At 39.2% G+C, this 11,998-nt stretch overlaps 1 protein-coding gene across 1 annotated transcript; it reads right to left on the reverse strand.

Moving 5' to 3' along the window:
* Window positions 1-3,930: 3,930 nt before the first annotated feature.
* Window positions 3,931-9,101, reverse strand: EXOC1L (exocyst complex component 1 like). The gene is made up of 3 exons (XM_053975945.1): window positions 8,981-9,101; window positions 5,351-5,481; window positions 3,931-4,337 (listed from the first exon to the last, which is right to left on the reverse strand). The coding sequence occupies exons 1-3, from the start codon at window positions 9,099-9,101 to the stop codon at window positions 4,074-4,076; spliced, it is 516 nt and encodes a 171-aa protein (XP_053831920.1). The 3' UTR covers window positions 3,931-4,073.
* Between the last annotated feature and the right edge of the window lie 2,897 nt (window positions 9,102-11,998).

Genomic DNA, 11,998 nt, shown 5'->3' on the forward strand with positions numbered 1-11,998 from the left:
ACAGCATGGTGCTAAAATCACCAACACTGTGGGTTTGAGCCCCATATGGGCAATTCACTTTAGAGCTGGATTTGATAATCCTTGTGTGTCCCTTCCCAGAATATTCTGTGATTAAATATAACTGACCAATTAAGTCTTGCTAAAGTCTTGCTTTTATTTTCTCACTTACAAAATAACATGCTGTATAGTTCTATAATATATCATTCACGAGGGCCATGTTTAAAACAGAAGTTATAGTTTGGTAATTTCTCAATTTAGCCACAAAATGTAACTGTCTCTGTCTAGATCTATAAAGACTGGACAAAGCAGCCATAAAATCCTGGACAATGTTTCATAAAGCTGTTGTTATTAGACAGAATGCTAGTTTCCTATCTTTTAGCTTTAATTATGCTAAAAGAAAAAGGAAGCCACACTAAAATGCACTTTTTACTGCTAAAATGGGTTTACACATTAAAACTGATGTGAGATCATCTACCCTGTGCCATCCTCTCCTCTCCTACTTCAGATACTCTTCCACAGATGCTCTTTAGAAACAGTGTTTGATCTTCCAATACTGACTTTAAGTCATGAAAAAAACATTCCTAAATTACATATTAAAAATTACAAAATACAATCACTTACTTTACTAGAAAAAAGATTTATATGCTGAAAGTGACCGAAAGCATTGGGAAATAGATGGCAGGGAAAGCAATATAGGCTTGTGCTGGAAAGAAGTATGTTATTATAGGTATGACTCCAAAACACAAAGAAGTATGAGAAATAACCTAGAAGGCACAGTCCAGAACATGCTCCCTGTTCTCTTTCACTTCCAAAACTTTTCTTAAAATTCTGTACTGATCTGTATTTCCTTAATTTAGGATGCAAGAAAATATTAGTTAAACATGAAAAATAAACTCACAGGAGAGGAGTATTTCTGCTGTAAATAAATAAAATTTAAATAAATTCTATTGTCATAGGCTTCCCTGTATTCTTAATTCTGATGTTTAAGTGTTTAAAAAAATATATTAAAAAAATCACCTGTTTTCTATGACAGCCTCTGTTCCCTTTCTGTCTGTTATGTGAGCATGAATTTCTGTCTGCTTATGATCACTCTTCATCATTTTCAGACTGCCATGTATTTTCTTCTGTCTGGAACAGACCTGGCTAATAACTTCTGAAGAATGTCTTCTGAGCAAAATCTGCATTATATCCTCAACCTCACATATTCATTCCATCATGTAGCTGAAATCTTTTATAGAAATGCTACAGATGCATTCCTATAATCCTTTACTCCCCTAAGTTTCTTCCTAGTCAGTTTTGGAGAATTCTTCCAGGAGAACTAGATGAATCCCCAGTTTTTCAAACTACATTCCATTTATCTAAGGTCAGGAAATGTGAAGTAGGAAATAATTCTGCATTAACTGAAAGATGGGCTATTTAGCCTGTTGGGTCTTTTCCATTCATAATTTAGCATATTCTCAGTGTCCTGTGGTGCAGCTGTGCTACGCTCACCACAAAGTGATAATGTCCCTCAGACTTCCCATAGCACAGTCAGGCAATTACAGAGTCTTGGTGGCTGGCATCTTATAGAGAACTGTATGAAAGTAAGGAATCCTTAGATTAGGTCCACAAACATCTTTTAAACTCTTCCTTTTGATAGGTTTTTGTTTGTTTGTTTGTTTTTTGTTTTGTTTTGTTTTTTTTGTTCAGTCTGACTGCTCAGTTAAGAATGTCTGAAATACTACATTATCAGTAAGAAGAAATGCCAGAGAGATTTTAATTCCATATTCTTCCACATAAAATGCAGGTTTGTGTCTTTCAATATAGTCCATTACATTTATATCGCACAAGAATAAAAATGTATAAACTACCAATGAAAGTCCATTAAATATGGTTGAACATTCTATTAACTTTTTAGCTATTGTCATTTTCTAAAATGATACAGACAATTACTAGGCAAGAATTCAGTATACATGTACTTTATTTCAAAAGAATGTTCTGAAGTGCTCATTTTTAGAGTTCTATTTTTTTTTTTACAATTACAAGATGAATGATGAAAGCTTTTCCACCCAGAAAACATTTCCTTGTGCCTATTAAGCAAAGAATTTGTAAATACTGTGGAAAACATTGTGACCTCAACAATCAATACACTATTCAAACAAGACAATGTATCATAGATAGCAGTAGCATGAATTATACTTCCTATATGAGATGGTTTTGTGGAACCTGGATGTTGGGCAAATACTTCTTGTAGCTAATAATTAAACATCACAACATGTCCACTTGCACTGGATTATCCCAAAGACATTCTCAAAAGAACAACTGTATTATGCAAGCAAACACTAAAATTACATTCCTTCTCTCTAACAGTATTTAAGTGGTAAATTTAAGACCTTACAAATGCCAGAGGATTTCTGTTACCCACATAAACTACCCTCACAGTTGTCTTACTGTACAGTAACAATTACTAAGATATGTGTTAGAACCAATGTAATTTGCAACATATGCCTGGAATAAATATCTAACTTGTGAATATTAACTAATCAAAGGTATGGACTTTTCTATATACACGCAATAGGATAACATTTTAAAAGTAGAAAGCTGTACATTTTACAGGTTTTCAAATATATTCTCACTTACTTGATGTTATTTCAATTTTGAATCCAAAGTTCATTTACACAAATGTTTTCAAAGGTGGGAGTTCACCAAGTCCAAGCCACAGTACAGCAGAGTACCCTTGTACAGCTATCCCATGTTAGAGATGAGAGAGGACATGAATCAGCCTCTGATCTACTGGGAGCTGACATCTTAGCTCCAGGTCCATACCTGGTTTAGCCCACAGCCTGCCTTCCTGGACTCTCTTGGCTACCAAAGGAAAAAGCTAATTTTCTTCTGCAGGACATTCTGACCAGAAGCTTCTCTGAATGGAGCTTACTTTCAGTTGGCATTTTTTTATTTACTATGGGATGACCAGCCAGCTAACTCAGCTGACTGACACTGGGCAGGAACACTATGCTTCTTATCATTAACATTGTTCCTCTTCAGCTTCTGCTCAACATAGCTGCCACTTATCCTCTGTTTCTACCATAGTATACTGCTATCACAAGTCCAGCTGTTACATTTTGTGAGCTGTTCCAAACCCCTCAAGAAGACTCCACTCCATGGTAAATGTAGCTCTAGGGAGTGCCTTTAGGTAGTGCAGCAAATATGCTTATACTTAGCTAGAAACTGGTGAAATTTTGAAAACTCTATCACTTGCCTACAAAGTAACTGTAGTAGCCAACAACTACTGTTTACATAGTATTTTCTTATCCTTTGGTTTAGAGATAGAGACATTTTCTGTTCCCTAACCACAGCTGTTCATAAGTGATGAAGGGCAAGAAAGGACATATTAATGTTACGGAAGTTCTGAAAGGTCTGACAAATAAAGCAATGCTGCTTAAGAACATTGTTTTCTATGACAGTATCACAAATAATGCGACGGCCAAAGGGAATACTAAATGTTCTGTGGGAAAAATAATATAGCTGCATAGGTGAAAAGTTGGTCCCATGGTACCTGAATGCAGTACTCCTATGCATCAGGATGAGAACTGGATTCTTGTAGGGATATAGGTGTGATGTCTTTAATGAAGAAGTTCTGTGTTTCAACACAGTTGGAAATGGAAATGTGCATCATTCTCACACAGAACTCTACTGATTACTTTTTTTCCCTACTTCCAAAATATAAACTAGTTGTTAATGCTCTTAATGCTGCAAAAGTATTGCAAGCTATTAATGAAAGATAATTTATACCTCCATGAACATATAAGCAAATGCTGAACTCTGCTTACATAAGCAATCACCACTGACCATTATAATTACTGGTACTGTGTTTCCAGTCTCTTGTACGTATAAGTATTTGCTAGAGTGAGGACCTCTTAAAATATATAAATGAATTATCAACTATTCATGTAAAAAGTATGCTCCACTTTTTACTTACATGTAAAATTAAAAAGGAGACACTCCATATCAGCTACTAACTTTTTGATCAGACAGTTTATGAAATGCTGGTCAGTGAAAGTCAACCAGTCACCTTAATGTTAGAAAAGACATCTTTAGGACAAACGACAGAGGGAGAGACATAAAAGGTTGGAAGCATAGAAGCAAACCCTCATAACTACTAAGAAATCTCTATTGCTGGATGACCAGATTGAATCATCATTTAGGTAGGTGTCATCAAAGTTCACAATCTTGAAGTCCTTCTTAAGGTACATGGCATTCAGTTTGTTTAGTGTTCGAGCAAAGGTATATTTAGATGCACAACTATATGCTTCCATATTGTAGACTTTGTGGAAATGCATATCAAAATATGGATTATCCTAAAAAAAAAAAAAAAAAATTGAGAGAGAATGAAATTACTAGACACATTGAGTTAGAATTGCAATCTGTTGTTCTCTGCCCAGCTACCTACAGGGCTTTTTCTCAGTATGATGGGCTCCAAAGGAGTTCACATACTTCTTATATTCATCTTACATGGTATTTTAAAAAGTAGCAGCTGTAATTCTTTGTCATTGGGAATTTTTCCTGAGTAAAAGTTTCTAAGTTTTCTCAAGCAGTACACTGTACTTTATTGGGATTGTACAGTCCTGTTTTGAACTGAATTAATTTGTTATGTTGCCTAAAACACAGTATATGAAAAGCACTTGCCTTGGACTATAACTGTCTGTGTCTGTGGGACAAGAAGAATATTGACTGCCCTTCCTGCCTGAGTTGTATTTCTTTGTGCTTTCTGGCTCTTTGACACAATTAATCCTAGCAGCAGATAAATTATTTTAAATTCTATAGATATGAATACCTGTTATGAATATTTATAGCAGTGTTAATGATCCCATGAGTTTGAGGTTCGATTAGGCCATTCTTTCATCGAAAATGAGACAGATTTTTATCATCCCAGTTGTGAAGGGCTGAATAATTTCTGAAGAATATTTTAGCACAACACTTCAGAAGAAAGTGTCCATAAAATTTTTAATGAAATTTTGTTTCCAAAATACACTCTAAAATCTATTACATTAACTGCAGTTGACACTGGAAGCTGCAGATGGAGAACATTTATTACCAGTTATGATGACCAAATTAAGAAACACCCAGCTTCTGGCTCAGGTCTCAACCAGAGATGAAGGCTATTATAATAAACTAACAAACAAAAAAAATCTCACCTTCCTCTTCTTCTCCAACAGTGCAAATGTGATGTGGAGCCTCTCATATGCAACAAAGCCAAAATTCCTTGGTAACTTAATTTTATTTTTCACATAATGCATTTTAATTCTTGTATCCCAAATTGCAAAACAAGAAAATGGTTCTCTATGTACATAATACACAATGTAACACTTACTGTATCTGCTTCTTTTCCATCAATCATCTCCAGATCTTTCAAAAACCACTTTTCAACTATTTCATATTTCTCCTCTCGGTCCACTCGCCAGTGTTTAACCATACATATTTCTACTTCTTTATTTTTAGTTACTGCAAGAAAAAAATAGTTTAGTTATGCAAGCAAGTACTTCCCAAAGTTAAACCATGACAGGCAGGGCTGTATTGGGTTATACTGGACTTGATAGCTTTATTTTGCCCAGGTAGTAAGAATAGTGCCATGTTGTCAGTCTATGAAACCTGTCAGATTTTAGTAGATTTAGGATTTACCTTACACACCCTGTAAAGAAAGAGTCTTGTCTGTTCAAAAGCCTTTCATATGAGTTCACTAGCACTGCAATGGAATCCTCACTCTGGCACTGGGTTTGCATTAGCCTGCTTCTTTCAAGAGGGAGACTTTTTGGGGCACTGCAGTTAGGAAATTGCAAAACCTCTACCAAGGTTCTGTATTTACATGACTTGTGCTATACTCTCCATCCTGTGAAGGAACTTCTCTTATGAAGCCATTACTTTTTTAGAGCAAAATGCTTATTTCCCTATATAGTATGCAAATTAAACCAACATTGAATTTTTTTTCTTAAAGCTTCCAGTTGTCCAGTGCTAAATTTATTGAAATTACTCTTTTCAAACTTAAGCAGGAAATGAGATTAAAAAGAGCATGAAGATGCTCTTTGCAATAACTACCATTATTAATTGATTACCTTGAGTGCTGAGTAGGAGACTGGATTTCTGTAACAGACCATTACGAGTGTGAAAAGTACCAGAGCCTGAACAATCTCCTGCACATCCAGCTGCTGATGGCTGCAGGGCAGGCCACATTCCCAAGCTATCTGGTAGCCCAAGTTATGGCCAAGAAGTCACTTATATCTGGCAGGAGCATTTCAACTTCACAGCATAAGGCTTGGAATACAGGAGCAAAATGCTTTTATTTCTAAATACTGGCCAAATTTTTGAAACTCCATTTTGAAACTTCATTAGTTTTACCTTCCTCCTGTTAAAACATCTCTTATTCTCACCTGCTTATAAGAAAATGGTAATTAAATAGCAACAAAGTATATATGTTGGAGATATTCCTTCTTTCCACCGCAAAGAAAAACAGTGGAAAATATATAAACTGATCATAATTTCTCTCAATCTACAGCGTCCCTGCCTGGGAAATACAATTAACTTTTTTCCCTGGTCCTATCAATCATAGTTACTCAATCATTTTTGACCAAAAGACCACCACTGTGTTATCTTCCATGGAAAAATGACAATGGTTTTCATTTGCAAGCAAATCTAGCAGATTGATCTTAGGAAGTTCTCTTCATACTTTCTGTTTCACCCATTTTGTTTGTTGGTTTGCTAGCTTGTAAGGGAAAATGTTGTGTCCCTAAATCTAAAGGAAGTAAGTCCAAACCCCAAGTCCTCTCAAAAATACAAAGGGATGTCCTAGGGGCCCCCAGATCCCCACACTGCCACTGCTCCACCTCTCTGACAACAGAAATCCCATGACATAAGGACAGAGCACAGATGTTATGCATAGTGAACCCAGTGGTGAAACTTGGGTGTGCTATTTTCACTTAAGGAAAAAAAAAAAATCCTGCATTTTACATACTGCTTGATTTTGCACTCAGTTAAAAAGAGTCAAAGAAAATTTTTTTTCCTAGAGAGCATGAGCTCAGATCTACGATGTCACTCCATTAAGCTCTAAAGGAGGAGGAGGGCACAGCTTTAGCAATACCTTCATAGAGGACAAAGTATTTCTTAAAGCCTTACATGGACTAAACACCTTTTCCAGTGTCTCTGTAGAACAAAATGCTATCCCTACCATTCTTTCTTGGGTGTACCAATACTGGGTTGTGGAAACCCCTGAATGGAGTTGCATTTCAGCTCTGTGTTCTTCCGGGGTTTATAAACTGTTTTGTGAAAGGATACTGTCACCTTCATGCAAGAACTGGGACTTGCTATTGTGAAAAGGAGAGGAAATAGTGTTGGCCATATAGCACAAAAAAAAAAAAAGATTGTTCAGTTTCCCACACCAGGATTTTGTTGCAACACACATTTCAAAAGGCATAGACCTCTGAAGATCTGCCTATAGTTTGACTGACTTTTTTTTTAATGGTAATTTGAAATCAACAGAAATACACAGAAGATGCATTGCAGGGATAAGACTTTAGATAATGTGCTCTACTCCTACAGAATCACAGCAGAACACAGTAGCTGCTGGCAGCTGGATGCAACCCATCTTTCAGAATCAGATTTCCACTCTACTCACCACTTACTCAACCGTGCCTGAATATATTAAAAGAGTTTAATACTGGATAGTGGAGAGATCCTACTCTTAATACTCTGCATGAGTTTTCCTTTATGTCTTTAGAGACTTCCAATCAGTAAATCTGATTAGAAGCTTTCTTTAATGGTTTGTTCTCCTCTACCTGAAAAAGAAGATTTTAGGCAGGATTTTAAAGGTGCATAATGTTAATTCTCCCTTTTGGAAGTTTCACAACAGTGAACTGCTTATGGAATTCCAACATAGAACTAATCATACTTCTACTGATAGTTTCATAAACTATGAATGAGATTGGTATTTCTATATGTTTAGAAGCCCTATGATATTTAGGAATAAATTCATTAAAACTGTTTTTACAGTTCTAACATAGAAAACCTGTTCTACCAAAATTAAAGGAGTACAGGGAACATAGCTGGCTCAGGATTTCCAATAATCAGTAACACAGCTCATGCGTTCTAAGGACTTCAGGTTTTTAGAAAGATAATGAACATAGAGTACTGGATGCCAACCCCATCTATGTCTCAAGTACACGGATTGTTTCCACCTATTGCATATATTTGGAACCTGAGGAGGAAACAGACTGAAAGAATCATTCTCTTTAACCTGACTACTTAGAGATGACATTTCTCTTTTTAGTATTTTTCAGTGGTTTTAAATAATAATTTAAAAAAACGCATACAAACCAGCTTTTCTGAAACCTCTATGAAACAGATGATTCACTTGAAAAGAAATTTAGAAAGCCAGATAATTACCACTTAAAGCAATCTTGTTTTACTCGAAATTTGTGCTAAATACTAATTCCAATGTGTATTTATTTAAACCACAAGTCCAATTTGTTCAGAGTGGAATAGGGACAATATGCGGGACATTAGACCAAGCCAAGGGATAGTGCAAAAAATTTACAAATGTTTCCTGCAGTGTTAATGCAGGAAAAAATCTGGAAAGAATCTGTAGAATCTAGCAAAGAATCTGTAAAAAAACCTGACTAGAACTATTGTAAGGGTTTGCTCTTTTCAGAGCAGTTCGGGCGCTCACAGCACTGCCACGGCCGGAGCGCTGCCGGCAGCTGCGTGTTTCTCCGCTGGTGTCAAATCTGGAGCCGGTGTGAGCCAGGAGTCGGAGAGAACGCCGTTTCGGGGGCTGCTGGCGGTGCGGGAGCAGCGAGCCGGGCTCCGTGCTGTGCCGGCGAGCGGCGCGGCGGGACGAGGCGCTGCCCCGCTCCCGCCCGGGGGCGATGAGCCCCGGCCCCGCTCCCTCGCATCCCCCGCTCCCACCCGCAGAGCCGCTGGAGCCCGGCCCCGCCCGGCGGCTGCCCCGTACCTGCGGCGCACAGGTAATAGCGCTGGGCGCCCGCGCCCTCCACCTCGATGAACTCGTGCAGCCTCTGCCGCCGGGGGCCGAACAGCCTCTTCGCCAGGTCCTCCTTCACCAGCGAGGACATCGCACCCGCGGAGCTGCTCAGCGCCGGGCTCCTGCCCCCCGCGCCCCGCAGCCGCCACGGGGCACCGCGGCGGGGGCTGCGCTCCGGCCGCGCGGGGCCTCGGGGCGCGGGGCAGGCATGGCCGGCACCGACCCCGCTCCTTCCCGGACACTTCCCCTCCGCCCCCGAGCAGCCGCCGTTAAAACTTCGGCCGCCCGCGCCGGGAGAGGCCGGACCGCGGATCTCCCCGCCCCGCGCCCGCCCGCCCTCCGTGCGCCGGCGGGGCGCTCCCGGCGCGGGGGCCGCTACCGGCTGCGCCGCCCGCCGCTGTCCGAGCCAGGTCCCGGAGGTGCCGTCGGGCCCCCCGCCCGAGCTGTCCCCCGGCCGGAGGGAGGAGACAATGGGCGGGGAAGGACGCAAACAATCACACTAGAGGCGATTTACCAAAAAAAAAGAAGAGAGCTGTCAACGGAATTCTTTTTATCAGTAGATGAAAGCGCTGAGAATTTATAAAGGAATTAGATAGCATTATGGCTGTCACCAGTGTTCCTCCAGTAATAGCTTTTTGGCTATTAATAGCATTAATGACAAAATTACCTTACTCCACTCCTTATAAACAGAAAGTGGACTCACTTCTAGAGGAGTCGTCAAAAGGCAGCCTGAGCACCACCCCCAGAATGTTTGCCCATCTGGGAGGTCTTTCATATCAGACATAAATGCATTTGCAGAAATTTTAGTTGTTTCTGCCATTCCGCAGGTGTGTGGGTGAAGGTCTGGAGTTGAGTGCTCTTCTAGTTCCAGTATCCATGGTAGCCTGTGCTAGAGTTTTGAGCTTTGGACTAGTTTCTGGCTGCTTATAAAAGTTTGGATATTCTCTTCTAATTCTTATCTTGAAGCTTAGTATATCTGAATACCTTACTGAGTTTTTCATTTTTGTGATCTCAATGCAACACAGAAAGAAATGTTACCTTGGAATGAAACTGAGTGCTAAAGTGAAGGCAAGATTTAGAATCTGAGGATATTTTAAAAATTGGCACTATTAGAATTATTTAGTGGCATAAGTCTACATGGTGCTTTGATGATGTGAAACAAAATGGAATCAAGTTTAAATGAGGTAAAATTAGGGAGAATCATCCTCTGCTATAGGCACTAAGCATATTGAGTTGACAAGTGGGAAAGGATTGAAAAGAAACTAGGTTTTGATTTATTATGCTTTCTTTTGATCCCAAACTGTGTTTGGAAATACAGTTATGATTTTTAGATATATAGATTAATTTCCATCTCTGATTTGGGAGAGTAAAGTTACTCTAAGTGTCAGGATTTATAAGTACGGTGCTTAGGGATAAATTTAATCCCTTAGCTTTAAAGTGTTATTTTAGGAAAAGAGCAAGATGCTCACTTCCAAATCAAGACATCCGCATATCAGGAAAATGCCTTCTTATGGAGACTTTCCAGAGGATATCTAAGGCACAGGATGTCCAGGTTCCTGCCCACAATTTTGATGACTTGGCCATGCCTTGAATATGAAACTGCTGTTCAAATTGGCTTGCAGTTCACTGTCCCTCTCTGTCGGCCAGACATTGGCAGAATTGTCAAGGCTGATACCCCAGGCTTCAGTTCATCACCACCAGTGTTAATAGTGCCATGGCTGGAGGTTTCAGTGCTCATACTCAGTGCCAGACTCCTCATTAGGAAGCTGATTTTGGCTCTGCCAGCCTGTAGCTCATGTTGCATCTCAGATTCTTCAGTATTTTTTTTTTTTCAGTTCTGAAGCAACAGAAGTACAGACAAAAATGCCTTTAGAAAAATACTTGCAGCTCTGGAATAATTTTTAGTTTTTCCCTTGTTAAAGATTCAGGTGGTATCAGAGTAACTGCCTAGAGGGCAAGTGAGGCATCACTGGCATCTTGGACGTGATGGAGCTAAGGCAAAAGTGGTGCTTAGATCTGATCTCTCTTGAATCAGATTTTCATTTTTCACAGTTTGATCATACTGTGAGTTTCCACAAGAGTGTTTTGAGGTTTGATATATTCATATTCTTCTGCAATATCCTTTATTGTATTCTCAAATGCTGCATTAAACAACCCCTCTGAATATATAGGTAGAAAGGTGCAATGATGATTTTAATAGGTAATGTTTTGACATGAAATGTAAAAATTTGTAATTCACTATTGCTTTTGATTCTTTTGATTCTTTATTCACCCATCGTCTGTTACAACATATCAGATTTCAGATCCACCTTAGCTGTGATAGTATAAGCCCAAATCCCAACAGTCTGAAAGGCAGCAGTTGAGCTATAACTCACACAGGCAGCAAGGATACACTAACTATGGACCGGGAACAACTTATCTGACACCCAATGTCCCAGCCAGCCATCCCTACCTCAGGTAATACCACTTCTGAATGAGAGTCTTATAGACATAAATCAGAAAAAACTAAAGTCATTGTTACAAGGACCGCAAAGGAATTTACATCCAAATTGAGCTGGGATTTACATGTAACTGTCCAAATAGATGAATTATAGATTGTGAAAGCCACACAACCCCTAAACCAGCCTCACAGTGGTATACAAAGGGAGAGGCAGTCACCCAGGGAAGTGTCTTAGACCCTTCTGCTAAATATTAATTACTTCTGTACCTTTTCCCCCCCTGTTTTTCCCTTGCATTTTTTTCCCATGTCCAAATACAGTTTTTTTTACCGTACCTAGGATATTAACTTTAACAGATGTAGCAGCAGATCAGAAAAGGATGCATCTCTTTAATCTTCATTGTTTCTCAGTCACAGTGTTATGGTAAAAATCTATTCACCAGCTTTAGAAATAGTACTTGTGATGGGTCCCTCTACTTCTTTGGATCTACCATTGGACATTAGGATATGCAAGCAGTGTGATTATTTGAGGCTTGATCCAAAGTGCATTA

The sequence above is a fragment of the Vidua macroura genome, chromosome 4 (assembly GCF_024509145.1).
Source record: "Vidua macroura isolate BioBank_ID:100142 chromosome 4, ASM2450914v1, whole genome shotgun sequence".
NCBI classification, from domain to species: Eukaryota; Metazoa; Chordata; class Aves; order Passeriformes; family Viduidae; genus Vidua; species Vidua macroura.

Excerpts from the sequence above, each read along its gene's own strand:
- EXOC1L (XM_053975945.1), bottom strand. The coding sequence starts at position 9,101 with ATGTCCTCGCTGGTGAAGGAGGACCTGGCGAAGAGGCTGTTCGGCCCC. Across the intron at positions 5,482-8,980 it reads CTATTACCTGTGCGCCGCAG|TAACTAAAAATAAAGAAGTA; the intron begins GTACGGGGCAGC and ends TTTTTCTTGCAG. Across the intron at positions 4,338-5,350 it reads ATGGAAAAGAAGCAGATACA|GATAATCCATATTTTGATAT; the intron begins GTAAGTGTTACA and ends TTTTTTTTTTAG.